This window comes from Globicephala melas, chromosome 10, assembly GCF_963455315.2.
Source record: "Globicephala melas chromosome 10, mGloMel1.2, whole genome shotgun sequence".
In the NCBI taxonomy this organism is placed as follows: domain Eukaryota; kingdom Metazoa; phylum Chordata; class Mammalia; order Artiodactyla; family Delphinidae; genus Globicephala; species Globicephala melas.
In genome coordinates this window covers 15,528,431-15,545,799 of record NC_083323.1, presented here as the reverse complement: position 1 = coordinate 15,545,799, position 17,369 = coordinate 15,528,431, and the positions used below count along the sequence as shown (strand labels likewise).

Sequence of the window (17,369 nt, the reverse complement as noted above, 5' to 3'; positions counted from 1 at the left end):
TCATGCCCTCCACTTGGTGCTTAATGCCTTTGTCTCCATTTGTAAAGTGGGGTGGGGAGCCGTTAGTTATAAAACATCTCTGCCCAGGTCGATGGGTTAGGGTTAGGGTTAGAAGGGTGAGATCAGCACTTCTCCTGGGGAGGGTACTGTCTAAAGACAAAGAATCCTTCGTTTTGTTTTTCATTAACATTTATGGGTCAAGCACTGTTTTAGGCACTTTCAAATACAGAGGCTCACTTAATTCTCAGAGCAACCTCAGGAAGAAGGCATTTTCTCCAGGTGTTAAAGACGAGGAAAACCTCAGAATGTAATTTGCCCCAGGTCATGCATCCAGTAAGTGACAAAGCGGACTCAAAGGCAAATTCTCCAAATCTCAACCCCAGGCCGGTGTCACTGAACACTACATGGTGTGTGTTTTGGAGGGTGGGAGGTAAATTGGAGAGGTTACTGCAGCTGTTCTTAATAAGTTTCAAGTTCCCAAAGAGAAGAATCACACACCCAAGATACTGTGTTTCTTTCCTTTCCTGGTACTTTGGTTTAAGGTTGAGCACATAGGGGAAAATCCACTGCAGGGCTAATTAGTTTTAGCTTTCCAGAGCAGAGGTCAAGCCGTTCTACTCCTGAATACTGAATATCACACTTCATTACATCAGACTCAGTGGGGAAAAGATTAGTCTGAATGGAAGAAGAATCACAACCATAGAATATGGTTAAAGAATGCAGTTGGTCATTAGCACAAGAAACTAACTTCTGCAAGTAAATGCCTACCAGGTTTGCCTTAAAGAATGGATACAACACCTCTGTGAAGTTCAGTAATCGCAGACATCCCAGCATTTATATACACAAAATAACGTGAAGTCATTTGTTTTTTGAAACAGGGCATCGTGTGCCCTTGCTTATACTACTCATTTATACAAGACATGCTTTCTTCATGGTACTACAAAGGTAAACCTCCAGTCCTGTTTGAATCCTCTTAATTTCTCAGTTAGCGAGTCCAGATGAATCAGGTTGCACAGGGTAAGGTTTGAATTATTTCAGAAAAACACCCTTCTTTCAGCTATACTGCACGTGTCCACACCAAAATAAGTGAACAAGGGATGGTATCAGCTGCCCTTTCCCAGGTTCCCCATTCTCATGCCCAACCAGAAAGAGAAAACAAACCAAACACATGGCCACAAAGTATTTCTGAGCCTCATTCAACACACATTCATGGAACCTCTACCCTGTCAGCAGCCATGAATGTGAAGTGGGCCCTTGAGCTTAAAAGCCATTTGATCAACCAGAAGCAAACTGGCTAGAAAGACACTTAGGGTGGACCAGAAAGTTGTTGCGCATTTCTCGTCTGTATGGCCAAGGCCCAGCCTTGCCAGCCGGTCACACAGCTCTCACGGCAACTCCAGTGGACCAGCCCAGGGCCAGTGGGTCCTCGATCTCAGTGGCCCAGTGACTGCTACAAAGTTTGCTTAGCGTGCTCCACTTTGGGATAGCATCTTGGGCCGAAGGGAATAAAAGAAGCCCACCATAGCGGTATAAAATCTCTGACTGTAGAGCCAGGCTTCCTGAGTTCAAATCTCAGCTCTGCCTCTGATTAGCTCTGTGCCTCAGTCTCCTCATCTGAAAAATGGAGATAATTCTAGTACCTATTTCATAGGGTTGTTGTGAGGTTTGAGTGAGTTAATAAAGGTTAGAACAGGGCCTAGCTCATAGTTAACACTCTGTGTGGATATTTTCATCATTATCCTTTGTAACACCACTGTTATTATATTTTCATAATTATAGAATTAATTTCTATCTTCCTCAACTCTACTAGCTCTGTGAAGGCAGGTCCTTTTTTTCTGACCATTTTATTCCCAAGACCCAGAACAGACCTGGCCCTTGCTGGGTCCTCAGGACATACTCATCAATGAATGAAGGGATGAATGGATCCTTACTCTGGTAGTAAGTTGCTGTGTGACCTCACGTAGATCATTTCCCCTCTCTTGCCCTCAGTTCCCTCATCTGTAAAGTGAGAGGTAGGACCAGGTGGTCAGTCACTAAGGCTCTTCCTTTCATTAGTGGACCACGAATATCCATAATAGTTACCACGTTTTGAAAACTTACTGTGTGGAAGCTCGAAGTGTTTCACATGTATTAACTCAATTAATCCTGACCCGAAGAGCTCAGCAGATGTGGACCGTCTGGCACAGTCTTGGGGGAGCTATGTCCTGGGTGGGGGGTGCCTGTTGGCAGAACTGTGGTCAGTGAGAGCCGCCTTTCATAGGAAAACAGTTTGTGTGCCCGACGGGGGCCACCTTTCACCCGTGCTCAAGTAGCAGTCCATTTGGCGAGGGTCAGGGATAAAGGGCTCATTCTTCCCTCTCCAAGTGCAGGAAAGTCAGCCCTCGGTGTGAGTAGTCACTTCTCAAAATAGCACTTCCTAAAATGGTTCCAGAGAGGCCCGGGGTCAGTCTCAGCTGAGATGGACTCATGTCACGGCCCCTTGAGGGAACCTTTGCCCACTTGTGCACACACACGTGCACCTACACGTGCCCACAGACACCCCTCACACACCTCTCACGGGGTGGGGGCTGGTGACTCATCTCCATTTTCACATCAGTAGCAACAGTGTGGGATTTGACCTAGAAAAGGCTAACTTCTGGTTAGGGGCCCTCAACAAAAAGTGCCTTTATCCTGAGCAGAGCTCTCGGGACCTCAGGGTTTGTGCCCAGTGGGCCCGAGGAGCCCGCGTGAACCCGGATGTGAAGTGTGAAAGGTGAGGCGGGTGCTCCCGCCAGACTAAAGAGAGGCCTCACTGGCAGCTTTAATGGCCAGGCCGGGCAGCGGCACTCCAGCCTCTCAGCTCTCAATGGTCTCTTCACCACGGGGAAGACGAGTCACTGACTCATTTGCAATTAGCTGACCTAACGGGACAGAATTTTCCAGGCCGGATTCTGTGGTAACAGAATTTTATTGTCACATTGGAGATATTTTGAGCCAGTCTCATTTCCAGGCAATTACTCTTTTGAGCCTGTGACACAACCCCTGGGCACAGCTGCATCTAGGGTCCTTGCTTCGGCACAAAAGACACGCTCTCTTGGGTTCTGTGGGGAGGAGCCTCCAAGTCCACACGGTGACATGGTACCTACACAAGCCAGGCAAGTAGGACTCTGTCAGAAGCATCAAGCTGAGGCCTGGTCAGGGTTGTAAGACCCTGTGGTCTGTAGGGGAGGGGGGGGCTTAAAGGAAGAGTGACAGAGAGATTCAAGTTTAATGGGCTGTGTTCCAGGAAAGGAGTGTCTTCCTCTCTGAATTCTCTGCAGTTCAGTTGTGGTGGGTCATGCCTCGTTTGGGCCAGTCAGATTGATGTGGAGGAAAGTCACCAGCTCAGGACCGGGCCTTTCTGCCAGCTCTCCCACTAGCTTGCCATGTGGCGCCCCACTTTATGGATCCTAGTTTTCTGTACAACATCTGTACAACGTGGAGTTGGATTATATGAGCCCTAACGTTCTTTCTAGCGGTAACGTCCTGGTGTTCATTCACCAGATAAGTTATGTAGCACCTGCTAGGTGCCAGGCATCATTTCAGATGTTGGGCATATGGTAGAGAACATGACAAAGCCCCACCAGGAGCTTAGGAATATAAGCCAGTGGAAGGAGACAGCTGACAAGCAGGATGCTAAGATCCCGACCTGAGAGATGGGGGGTGAGGCACTTAGCTTGGAGAGAGAGGATGTCCAGAAACGTCTCTCTGAAGAGGTGACATTTGAGCTGAGGTCTGAAGAATGATGAAAAGGCAAGCATGGAAGGAGCTTGGGGGTAGCGGTGGGGAAGAAGTGTTCTAGGCAGAGGCAACAGGTGGGACAAAATTCTCTGAGGTGGGAACCAGCTGGGCAGGCCAGAGGACCAGAGAGGAGGCCTCTGTGCCAGGGAGGGGACATGCATCCGGGGAGCTTACCTGAGAGACTGTCAGGAGGGGGAAGCCACCTTTTGGAAAAAATTAGAGACCATTTTGTAATAATACGTCTTAATATTACCTGTTTAACACCCGGGATCTTGATATCTTGGGCAGGGCCCAATCTCAGTACGGTCTCTTTGGGGTTTAGAATGGGTCCTAGGCTAGAATCCCACTGCCCAGGCCTGAGGGTCCACCGTGGCTGCCGTACACGCAGCTGATTTGGGGATTATGAAAGGCTCCGTGCGCTCTCCCTGGTCTCCTTGGCAACACCCCTTGGTGCCTTGTCCCCCCAGATCCCAGACACCAGCTACGCCCTTCTCCCTCTTGCCTACCTGTTCTTCTGACTGCGGAAGGCGCGTTGTCTGTCCTAGGTAGGACAAAACCCTCACTACTAGAACTTGGCGCCCTCCTGCTTGACCTGTGAATAGCTGGTTCTCTTTGCATGCTTTGGGCCTAACAGCCTTCCCCTGCTTCCCCTCGGGCTGCCACTCAAAGAGGCAGAACAGTTCCCCTCTGGCCCGCTCGACTACAGGGGGCACCACTGTTGTCATAACCCCTTCTCCTGGCTGTCTAGGCTTCAGCCTGTCTGTCTCCCTCACAGGGGGCAGCTTCCCACCGAATCCCTCGGGGCTCCACTCTCCAACTGTCAGGGAAGACAGATGGGGAGCAGAAGAATTCCGACATTAGCACATATAGGCGCTCTCCCTACTCGTTGCCCTTGCCACCCTTGTTGACTGGCTCCTGCTCTTGTTGGGGTGGCCCTTAGCACAGCAAGGAAATCTTTGTGCTGCCTGGCCTGCAGACCCCGGAGCTCGCAAAGGGAGCCCAGAGCTCCTCCCCTTCCTCCCCTCTGATTGTACTAAAAGCGGCTTATTTGCATAGCTGTCTCGGTAACTGAAAAGAATGTAAAAGAAGCAGCACTTCAGGGGCCCTCCTCTTATTCCCGATTCTTTCCAGAACAGCTTCCCTTCTTCTTGTAGCTATTAACACCTGTTTTCCTGGCCTGCACAAAAGCACCTCCCCTCCCATTTGGCTTATCTTGACTCCTTCTTCCACATTCACACCAAGCCCAATAATTTACCATTTCCTGCTTGTATATCTTCTAGGACTTCAGTGAATGTGAACCAAAAAGAGAGATGTTCTCTGAATGATAGGCACTAATAATAACCTTTGAAGCTGTTGACTTGCTTCCTCTTCAAAAGCCTGCTTTTAGGTTGCAGTTCATAATTGAATTCAACTGTAAAATGCTATTTTTAATGATGTCATTGTGTTTTTCTTGGCAGTATTGTTCTCTTGGGTTGATGGAGTGGGACCTATCACATCTCCTAAAATGATAAAGCTCAAAACCATCCATCCATATATCCGTATCTATTTGGACATGCTGTTCCTCCTGTACACACACACACACACACACACACACACACACTCTCTCTCTCTCTCTCTCTCTCTCTTTCTCTCTCCCTCTCCCTCTCCCTCTCCCCCTGTCTCCTGTATTCACAGTGGGGTTATTCCTTCTTTTGGGTTTGACTTCCCCAAATATTGCAGATTAAGAGCACAAAAAGTCAGTATTTTTGGTTGAGTGGCTATCAGCCTAGCTCTGGCTGTGAAATCCTTTGCATTTCTCCTGTTATATACTTCCTAGACCAAGAGTCAGTCTTTCAGAATTTCACTGATTACTTCCCATCAACTTTCATTAACAGCGTCTTAAGAAATTTAACTTAAACTGTGAACATGACTGATATTGTGTATGTGCAACTTCAAGCTAATTTTAACTTTGTGGAATTTCTTTCCCCTCAACAAGTACCCGTTTAATAGCCCCACTTCCCGGATGGAACCTTGTTTGATGAGCAGTACTCCCAGACTGCATCCTACCCCAGTCACCCCCCGATGGCCAGAGGTGCCCACAGCCAACACGTGCTACACAAGCCCGTCTGTGCATTCCACGAGGTATGGAAACTCTAGTGACATGTACACACCCCTGACCACGCGCAGGAATTCTGAGTATGAGCACATGCAACACTTTCCTGGCTTTGCTTACATCAACGGAGAGGCCTCCACAGGATGGGCTAAGTGACTGCTTTCATAGAAATCCATATTTAATATTAATAATAATTAATAATAATAATAATAAACTCAACACCCACCCCCCAGAAGAATTTTATCTCAATACATCATAACTCCTGGACTATTCCTAGGCGTCCATCTTCCTAATGAATATGAGGCTGGGATTCAGTGTGGGATGATAAACTTTAGTTCAGAAATGGGACTCACTAAAAGTCAGTGAGGTTGGGTTCCTGTAGCCAAGCCAGACTTGACTGTTTGTATAGAGCACTATCTCGGGCAGGCCGACCTGTCCCTTTTCCCTCTGTTCCATGCCTTCACTTTATGTTGGCAACCATTGCCAGTAAATTACCTATTTTCCTGTTGACAGAAGCTCTTTAGTCTTGAAGGGTGGATACTAGAGACGGAATCTGGTTTGTGCTTTTGGATGGGCACATAATTTAACCAAGAGCATTCACCTTTCCATCTGGCTGTCATCTTACTGTACAACAGACAGCCCCCTCAGATATGTCCTAAGCATCCCTTCTTCCTGGTGGTGTCGTCACTGCTTCCTGGAGCACCAGGGCTAAGTGGAGGTATCTGGAAACTCTAGATTCCCTGTTACACTTATGTCTGTCACAGTACCTGCATTGCCTTGGAATGTAAGCACTGTTTAGGGGGAAGGAAGAGGCCTGTTCTGTATGCCTTAAGTTGAGTGAGGTTTGTAGGGGACCGGTTCTTCTACATGCAAGTATTTGTCCTAAGTTTGCACAATGGCTAGTGTCAGCAAAAGGCAGGAAAGGGGTTTTTAAAGTTCTGAGAGAATGTGGATTTATGGCATTGAGTATCATACTCAGCTCTGCTATATTAACTCTGTGAAACTGAATGGACCAAACTTTTAACTTACCAAGCACCAAGTGTGAAAATGACTTTCATGTTTCCTTCATAAGACTATAATAATTTCCGACACTTTGATAGAAAAAAATCAAAGCTGTGCCTTTGAACCTATACTATACTGTGTATGTGTGGAAATAAAAATGTATTGTACTTTTGGAAAATCTTTTCGTAGGCATTTTTCTGTTAGATTTGTAGCAATTTGTGAGGTTTGTTAGAGATTAACATAGGTTTTCTTTCTGTATTATAAAAAACACCAAGAAATTATGGTGGACCTATTACCCTATGGGTAAGAAATAAATGGAAACATGACATCGGATGTTTTAGCAGTTGTTCTGTAAATAAAACATTTGATCACACCACTCAGTGTGATAATCATGTCTACAGCTAAAATGGACATAGTTTTATCTGTACAGTTGTGCAAGATATGAATGGTTTCACACTCAAATAAAAAGTATTGGAATGACCTGCTTTCTTCATTTTCATTTTGTATTTGATAATGACCTGTGTGTGTGTGTGTAATATAAATGACATTCTGAATACTTAGGGTATAAGTAGGCGAAACAAAACTAAGTGGTCTTCTGTGGTTGTGCTTATCCAGCTCCCTGTGATCTTGTCATCATTAAAATGTGGATAGGCCACACATGCAGTCCTTAAACGACGATTTAGCACCCACAGCCTGATGTAGGGAACCAGTTCTACATACAAGGATTTACCTGAAGTTTTCATGATGGCTAGTGTCAGCAAAGGGCAGGAGCCTTTCAGCTCTTGCAGGGAATATTATTCTTCAATACCAGCATCATTAAGAGGTCCCCTGGTACTTAGTTCATTATGCTTTAATGATCACTGGTTGTAAAGATATTTCAAGCACAGTGCTTTAAATGCCAATAAACTTGTGGAAAAGAACAGTAACAGTACTAAATACTTAGTAAGTACCAACAAATTCTTCTCCAAAACTGCATTTTGATTCTGGGGTTGGGAAGTGAGGACACAGGAGGGAAAATGATTAAATGTTTTGCCCAAATGGTAAGAGTCTAGGATCTATGAGGAATTCAGAGCCACAGATTTCCAGAAATGGCAGTAGTGACTATTTTAACTAAAAGGCATGAGAATTTGACAACTCAATTTGCATTTTGAAAGATTTATTTTTAAAGCCAAGCTCTTACTTGCTATTACATAACATACTTATACCTGAAATTTTAATTTTAGGATTAAAATTATACATTTTACATAGCATCCCCTTTAAAAAAAATTAGCTATGTTGTTCTACCAAAAGGAAGCAGATGTTGGATTTCACTCTCTGATGGTAAATGAGTTTGCTCTTTCAGCCAAGGTCCATTAGTTGGTTTTATATGAGGCAAATAAGGGAGAGGACGAATAAAATTTCATATTTAGTCACTGAAAATAAGCCTGAGAATAACCGGACCTATTGCTCTCCTGCAATCCAAAGCTCGTGCTCCACAAACGAATGGGTGTAGTAAGTCTGACTTTCGACCTACTAAGCACAAAAAAACTAAGCAATTGCCAGATTCTCTAGCCAGGTAGCAGCAGCGCAGAATAAACAACACCCATGTACAAGTAACAACCACAAGCTCTTTAAATGCGCAGATGTTTAGGCAAAAATAGTCACGATCAACAAGAGCCTGAATCCCAGAAAATAGAGCAGTTGCTCGAGGAACTCTGCAGAGGAGAGAACAAGGGCCTCCTCGTCACAGCACAGCGGAGAACCGGGAGTCATCGGCGCCGTAGGAGGAAGGAGGCAGCTTCAGATGAGGCGAGTGGCCACTGGACGCTCTCTCCAGAGCACAAGGTCCCCATGTCTTGGGAGTTTAGCATACTGCTTATGTTCCCAATTGTTCTAAAGCTTCCACTTCAGAACACAGAGGGATCTGATTAGAAGAAGACAACAGCTGCTGTGAGCTCATGACTCAGCTGCATCTTCTCTCCCTCTGGTGGCCCCTAGCCAGCCACCAGGAAGGGAATGGGCAAGGCCGGCAGCTGGGAGCAGGGCCAGCCGCTTGTCAGAGGGTGCACAGAGGAGTCTTGGCAATAAAGGGACCCTGCCCTCTTCAGGACTCTCTCTGAAAAGGACTTGGCCAGCTTGAAGCTGGCTGAAGTCATGAACAGCAGCCAGGATGGCTCGCCCACGTCACAGGCCTGTGGCGTCCTAGGCACCCATCCTGCTGTGTCCTTGTCAGGCCTCTAGTATAGCCCAGGTCTGGAAAGAAAGGGGATCTGTGGCCCCTCGGAGACAGCAACCCAGTTACAGACCAATCAAAACTGTCTGCCATCGAGTGAGCCCAACCTCACTGAGGAGAGGGGCCGAAATCATGGAAAGAGAACTGAAAGGGAGCCGTGGCTTTGCCACCATGTGACCTTGGAGGGGTCACCTCCCCACTGGACCTCGAGCGGACCTCCTCTATGACTGTGACATCCTGAATTATAGTCTGTGTGCTGATGGACCAGGGGGGGCAGATCTGGGTGAGGAGGGTGGACAGCTTAGGGAAAACAAAGAACAGACTGGCAGCTGGGCAGTGATTCAGGAAGGCAGCAATGAGAGAGAAGGCGACGGCTCCACCAGCTGGTGCTAAAGAAACGGACTGCGGTTCATGCCCAGGAGCTGAGTCCCATATACCTGCACCACCATCACCAAGCAACACCTCTTCCTCGTATCCAACCCCAGCCTCTCTTACACGACTCCACTGGGGATGGCAGTCTCCTGCTATTTCCCCCTCCCTCCAGACTTGTCCTGAATATTTGCTTTAAAGTGACATCAATCAAAATGTCTGAAGTGAATCTGGAGAAGGAAAGAGCAAAAACAAACAGGCTATTTGTCCCAGCTTCTCATACCCCTTAAAGGCAGAATCGAAAGATTTTTTAAAAAATCATGGGAAGGGGCTAGTCTCCCTTTATTACAGGGGAAAGAGTGTGGGGAGGGGCAGCTGTAGATCTCTTGAAGCTCAGAGTTCAGACTTAGTCAAGAGTCTGAAGTATGCACATCATCATCATAGGAAGCTTAAAAGAAAAAAGGTGGATGTACTTACTGGCTTCAAAGTGAGGTAGAACTGAGATTAAATCTTGGTTCCACCAGAGATGTTACAGAAGGGACATTCCTGCTCTAAGTAGGACTGGACTTCAGCAGTTCTCAACACTGGCTGCCCGTCAGAGTTATTCTGTCAACTTTATAAAAATACTGACAGGTAGGACCCACCCACAGTCAATACTTGACCTGGAATGTGATGAGGAATCAGTAGCCTTTTAAGCTCCCCAGATGATTCTAATATGCAGCCAGGGTTGAGAAACACCACCGCTTCCACCTTGAAGTTCTAAGATCCAGGGACTGCTCTTCCCCTAATAGGCACCCCAAGTTTCTTTTTTACAGACTGGCAGATGCCAGTCATCCACACTGTTCACAGTGTCCCCACAGCTGACAAACCTCTCCCTGACTGTACTGTTTTGTTTGTCCTTCAGCCCAGCCCACCTCCCTACCACTCTGCCGCCTGCCCTCCTAACCTGGCCCTTCTCTGCTTCAGTTCCTTGGCAGCCTCCCAAGCTAAGCCAGCCCTTGTGGTTTCCTCTTCTTCCAAGGAGGTCAGAACCTTTTGTGCTTCATCAGCCTCCTCCCTGAAGCTCTTCCCCCATTCCTCCTCCTGCACCTCGACCACCCCCCACTCCAGCCTTCTCACCCCCATATTTTGCTGCTACTGGTGTAGGTGGGACGGAAGACGTAGGCCCAAGAGTTGAGAAGAGAGCTGTTGCTAGGAAAAGAGTGTGGGTGAAGAGAGAGGGTGGGTGGGAGAAATAGGGCTCCCCAGTTTTATTCCTCCGTTTGTCATCATAAATGCCTCCAGAGTTAAAACCAGTTGTTTTAAGAGCTATTACGAAAAATAACGAGGTCTGACCGAGACAGCAGGGGTGAGAGCATCAGCCTCAGAAGCAGCTGCAGTGCTGATCCTTGATATTTAAAATAGTCTCCTGATAGAAGGGAAAGCCACTGAAAGAAGTTCAGAAGAGTGAATTCTCAAAGAACTGCCAAACGATGCCCCCACCAGAGATGGAATCCGAAATGTCTTGGCCCGGGCTACACCTCTCGGAAACAAACTGCAAGATGTCTTCTTAAGAACTGAAATGTAATCAAGACAGAAGGACAAGCTTTAAATGAGACACGCTTTCCTCATCTCACACTGAGTGACATATGGTCCATTCCTGAAACAGCTCTGCCTCACTCCATAGAGGTTTCCGTTTCTGGGGGTCTGCTGCGTGCCAGGCCCGTCAGAGGCATCATCTCCGCTTCTCAAAACCTCCTTGAGAAGTGTCAGTGGTATAATCATTTCTCTTTACAGGTGGAGAGACAGAGGCTCTGAGCAGTTTAGTGCCCTGCCAGAGTCATACACAGTAAATGGCAGAGCTGGGATGTGGAAACTACGTTGCCCCACTCCCAGAGCCTGCGCTCTTTCTGCTATAGCGCCCTGCCTTCTTCCTCCTTCCTACTTTTGTTCCCGCCCCACCCCACCCCCATTCCTCTCTCCTAAGCGGCTTTGCAGTTTTTAAATCAACCTTGACCGTGGTAAGAGAATCTGCTGGGTTGACGAGAGTTTCAGAAGTTCTGGGAAAGTTTTGTGTGTTAAATGAAGGCAGATTGTAAGCTGCACCTGAGGTGGCATCCACTCACTGTAAGTTAACAGCAGACCAGTTTTCCCTCCATCACTTCCCAGGGTACATACAAACCAATACGTTATCAAGGACCAAGACTTGGTCATTCTATAGAGAAACAGGAACAAAAGAAAATAATAATGTAAAAAAAAATACCAGGTCACAGGAGGATTTTTATTACTAGGTCAAAAAAAAGCTCTGCAGGGGAGGTGCAATGAGCCAACTATTCACTAGAATGAAGTCACTGGAGGGGGTGGAGGGGGGCGCTGGCTCCCTCTTACTGTTCAGGTCACTACCCTTTGACAGCAGTGGCCTCTGACCTCGACAACCCTACAATTCTGTTTTGACTGACCCTGAAACCCATGAAAGTCAGATGCAGGCACTGCCCAAAAGTTGCGATAGAGCTGACTAATATGGGAAAAGCTCCCGGTATGTGCCCCCAGCTGAAAGGAGCCGGCAGTTCTTTGGCGGGAGATGCAATTTATTCTGTCCTCCTCCTTTCAGGGAAATGCTAATCCTTCATAGGCAACTGGAGGGGAAGACTAAAGTGTGTTGATGATGAATGACAATAATCCTTTGTCCACTGCCACCTCCTCCTAGGGTTGAACCTTAAGAGTTTAGTCAAATGTTGGTAAGTAAATTAACGCTTTACTGCATACAGAGCTAAAAAGGAAGTGACTGGAAGAAGGGCTGTGAGAATATATTTCCTCTGACATGTGAATCTCAAAAGCTTAATTGCAAAGACATTGATATGGGGTGTGTGTGTGTGTGTGTGTGTGTGTGTGTGTGTGTGTGTGTGTGTGTAGTGTTTTAGGCTCCTTACTTACCTACACACATATATGACAGTCACTATCCCCAAACTGTCTTATGTCAAAGCGTGTCAGTGTTAAAGACATTAACTACAAGGTTTAAAGATCAAAGCAGTGTGTTGGAATTACTTTTGTGTTCTTAAAAACAACATCAGCAACAACAAAACTCAAGCATTTGTGCATCGATAGGAATAACATGACCTTTGTCCCCACATCTTCCAACATCATTGTGAGGGAGGTTGCATTTTGTATTCCAGTTCAGCTAACATTTGAGTGGCTATTCCATGCCAGGTCTGCTGTGCTGGCCACTCTGACAGCCATCTCCTTTAACCCTAAAGACATCCTGCAAAGTAGATATTATTATGTTCATCACAGTTGAGAAAATCAATGCTCAAAGAGGGCAAGTAGAGTCCTTTGGCTTTCAAGTCTTCCTCTGAGATACAAAAAACTGGTTGCCAGAAGGGTTTTAAGGAATTTGACAAATGATGGGCTTCTGAGACTCACACAGTGAGTTTGGACTAAAAACCAGGTTTTCCAATTCCCAGTCCAACTTCTTTCGCCACATTACAGCATTGCCACCCAAAGCGCTGGGTTTTCCCAAGAGGTGTTTGGATGGGATTCCAAGCCAGCGAGATGCAAATAGGTCTGACCCACATTCCAGCTCTTGGATAAATAAAAACTCCTAAAGGGCAGCGCCCATTTTGTGTGCTTAATTTGAGAGCCCCACTGTGGATAGTCAATCAGTATTGAACAACTATAGGTAATTTGCCAAGGACTAACAGCATGGGCTCAATTTTAGCAATTAGAATACTGGGAATACTGTGGAGGAACCTCATAAAGGTGCTGAAAGCCTGGATCAAGTAGTCATAAATTTCTAAGAGTTAAAAAAAAAAGCTCTTAAGTCATCTAATTAAACTCTAATTTTATAAATAAGATCCTGAGAAATTAAAATAACGTGCACAAGGGTTTGACACCAGTCGGCAACAGACCCTTTTCTGTCTCCCAGTTCTATTTGTGTCGTATGGTATTGTGAGATAGTTTTTAGGAATGTAACACGTTGTAAGCTCAAGTTGGATTGGCTGGTTATAGAGTCAAAAGTGATAATAAAATGTCTCTCAGATTTAATTTTTCCTTATCCTGCTGACCAACTGACCTCTAAGGAAATCTCCCTTGCTGGCTTTCAAATTCAACCAAGTTGATTATTATTTCTCAACAAGTGTTTCATTAGTTTTGGCCTCCTGAACTTCTCTCCTGGCATTTCTCCCTATCTGCTAACCCTCGAAGCTCTCTGTACTATTCTCTGTATAGTTCTCCTCCTCCAAGAAGGCTTCTCTGATTACTCTTCTTCCATCAATGTTTATCTTACTTTGATTTGCATAATATTTACATTTAATTTGTTCCTACTTATCAGTAGAAACGATTTGCTGATTGCCTGGATGTTTTTTGTATCCCCAAAGAACAGGATCAATTGATTTTACTGTTTTTCTTTTTTATGGTACCTAAGACAATGCTGTGCTCCAATGAGCACCAAATATTTGTTAAAGGTACAAATCATGTTAATTAACTTTGCTACAAAAGGGAGACTTCATTCTTGATAGAAAATGAAATTAAGATAACTTTTACCTTGCTATATTTTTCTGATTTCTCAAAGACTAATTAGTGAGTCACGTGCACCTAAGTTTGGTAGTCTAGCAAAAAATTAGTTTAGTGGTGGATATTCTACCAGAATATTAGTCCAGTGGTTCTCAACCCTGGCTGTTCATTTGAATCAACCGGGAAGCTTTTAAAACTACCAATACCCAGGCCTCACCACAGATCAACTGAATCAGAATCCTTGCAGGTATGCCCAAGCAATGATTTGCATGTATCATATTGATATTTTGATTTGCACACATTGATATGTACAACCTCACTCTCATTAACAGATTTGTCTAAAGAATGAGCGTGTTCAAATGTGGTTTTGTTGTTGTCCTTAGAATCACAAAATTTTAGAACTGAGAGAAAACCAAGATTCTATCTGGATCAGTCCCTTTATTTTACAGCTGAGGACACCATGGCTTAAGAGAGATTGAGAGAGTAGCCTCACATAGTGGCACAGTGGTTGTTGAGTGACAGTTTGTATCTTGAATTAGCAAAATTCTCTGAACTCCAGTTCTGGAGCTGTAGCGACTAGACCAAGCTGTTTAGTTTTTTAATTTCTGCTTTCTTCTAAAGAAAATGTATAAAAAGTATTACATGTGAAAGATTTGGATTCTAAAAGCTGTTAGCACCAGGTGCTCCTTTAAGACCCTCAATTTGGCACATTCCAACTAGTCCATTGTCACGGCAGAGGAAATGCCACCGCAGGATATATCAAAGTCGAAAATAAATGACTAGTAACTATTTGCAGGGTTTTTTCATTGGCCCTGACCTATAAGTTCATAACATTTTATGCTATCAGAGCCCAGTGTTTCTAGCCCTTAACTATACCACTTACTAGCACACTTATTGCTTATGAGCAAGCTAATCAACACACTGAACTTCCCTTTTCTTTATAAAAAGGAAGATAGTGCCTGTCCTACTGACCTTGCATTTTTCAGCTATTACAAGGATTAAATCAGATGATCTACGTGGAGATATTTTGAGAACAGTAAAGCACTATTCATATATATGTACAGAATTATATTGCTACATCTCAGAGCAGTGACTTGTGAATAAATATTTGTTGCTTTGATTACCCAGGCTCTAAATCCTAATTCCTTGGCACCAAGCCATGCAAGAATCAACAGGAACTGGAGTTACCGCTGGACCAGAGACTCTAGTCACTGAAAGTATCACATAACTAAATATTCAGGGAGGTAAAGTGATGTAGTGACCCAGGATTTAGCTAGTCTAGGCTCTAGTCCCGGAGTCTGCTTTTAACTATTGATTTTGGACAAGTCATTTAATTTTTCTGGGACCAGAGTCTCGTCAGTGGTCAAAGGATGACTTGAATTAGAGTCAAAGATCCTTTTGATTTATAAAATCAGAATATTGGTGCTTAATTAAGATTTACTAAAGTACAATTTCCCAAGCCATTAATTCATGTGGTTTCACATTTTTTAAATCTCTTTTTGGAAGTACAGGGTTGGAGCCTAAAAACATAGCCTATTTCTGGTAAACAGGCATTTCAAACACATGTGTATAAGACCCTCTTTAAAAGAAACCTCTACTCAGATACTTTATGCTTGTTAGTATCCTGCGCAGGAGCCCTTGCTCCAAAAATAAATATATGGTTACCCAAAAAGCACGTAGTACAGTACTGGACAGAGAGTAAGCACCCGAATATTTTACGTTACAGCTCTCAGTGTGAGTCCCAGTTGGTGTAATCTAACTAATCTGAGCCTGATTTCCTATATGTAAATGGGAACAATACCTTCCTCAATGATCCACTGAGACGGTGTATATTAAAATGTTTTGTAAATGATTAAAAAAATAACTGGAAGATATTACTATTACCTAAGGAATACAGCTTACTATACCGTGACCTTTCCATGAACGTGCTTTGTAAAGAGATAGATTAAAATCTTTCTGACTTTATTATGGACACAGCACTTACCCCAATACCTGGCTCAACAAATATGCTCAATAAAGGTTTGCTGTGTGAAAAGTCTAATCCACAGAAAGACCAAAAGCTCCATGAGCTCAGATTGCATACTTGTTTTTATTTCTAAGTTCTCAGAGCCTAGCACAATGTCTGACACATAGAAAAAAAAACCCTCTAATTCCTCTTTAGCACAGCTCAAGAGGGAGAGGCAAGCAGGGCTGGCATGAAAGATGATTCTGGTAAAGGCTGCTGGGAATGGAAAACTGAAAGTTACTTGGAGAATTCATCCACTCTCTAGCAACTAGCTTGGGAGAGCAGAAAGAGCATAGATAGGTTCCAAGTTCAAATTCAGTTTCCAAATTCTGCAACCTCGGTAAATCAATCTATTAACCTCTCCAATACTCAGTTTCCTCATATTAAAATGAGAATAGTACCTCCCTCATAGGGTTAAGCACTAAAATGGAAGCTCCACAACAGCAGGGGCTTCATTTTGAGTCCACTGTAAACATACTGAACAGTTTTGAACGGTATTGAACAGTGCCTGGCACAGCATAGATGCTCAAATATTTGTTGACTTAATTTGTGAGAAATTGACTGAGATAACACAGGTAAAGTATTTAACAGAATGTCTGCATGTAGCGAACACTGAGCAAATGTGAGCCTCCATCATCATCACCATCACTATCATTACTAGTATATCCGTATTATCACATTTACCGGCGGTTGTAGAGCAGCTGCCTTTGGGGAAAGACGCTGATACAAATCTCGAATTCCCCATTTACTGGCTATGTGACTTAGGACAAATTACTTAATCTATTCGGGTTCCTACGGTTCCACAAAAATCTCAAGTGTCGTGAGAAATCACCTAACTCCGAGTCTGCAGTCCCGGCGGCACGCGATACAAGGCGGCTATTATTATTAAGGCAAAAAACCGCCGAGTCCCCTTTTTATCCGAGAACTGCCTGCAATTTCCCACATTATTGTAGCTGAATACATAGCATGACCGCAAACAAGGAAGGAAGGAAAGAATTTCAAAGAGACCGAAACCGCTGAACGAGAAAAGAGGGAATTAAACCGGTGCATGACAGTTCCCACCAAGGGGTGCCAGTCTCCGCGGCTGTCAACCAGTCCAACCAGCAAAGGCTCGAGCAGGACGGTCAGCTCCATAAGGAACAAAAAGGAGGCAGAGCCGACGCTTAGGCCCTCCCCCTAACGGTCTCTGGGCCGCTGGCCTCAGGCGGCCGCCGGACTCCAGTTTCCGGCCTTCGCAGGACCACACTTCCCAGCATGCCTTTGGAGGGAAGTCTTTCCCGCCGGATGACTACTAATCCCGACATGCCATTCGGCACTCCGGTAAGTTAGATGGAAGAGTGGAATGACCCTATTGCACGCAGGGAATTGTAGTCCATTTAGCTGCTGGCTCTTAGAGGGGCGGGGAAGAACCGGGTCGCTCTCGTCAGCTGAGGAGAATGATT

The 17,369-nt window shown here is 44.9% G+C and overlaps 1 protein-coding gene across 3 annotated transcripts in view; it reads left to right on the top strand.

Moving 5' to 3' along the window:
• RFX4 (regulatory factor X4) overlaps positions 1 to 7,324 on the top strand; it is a 167,104-nt gene extending 159,780 nt beyond the window's left edge. For all 3 annotated transcript variants that reach the window (XM_060306134.1, XM_030856170.2, XM_060306135.1), the window contains exon 18: positions 5,735 to 7,324. In XM_060306134.1, coding sequence (XP_060162117.1) covers positions 5,735 to 6,007 — 273 coding nt within the window. In that variant the 3' untranslated portion in view covers positions 6,008 to 7,324. The remainder of the gene's footprint in view (positions 1 to 5,734) is intronic.
• The last annotated feature ends 10,045 nt before the right edge of the window (positions 7,325 to 17,369 follow it).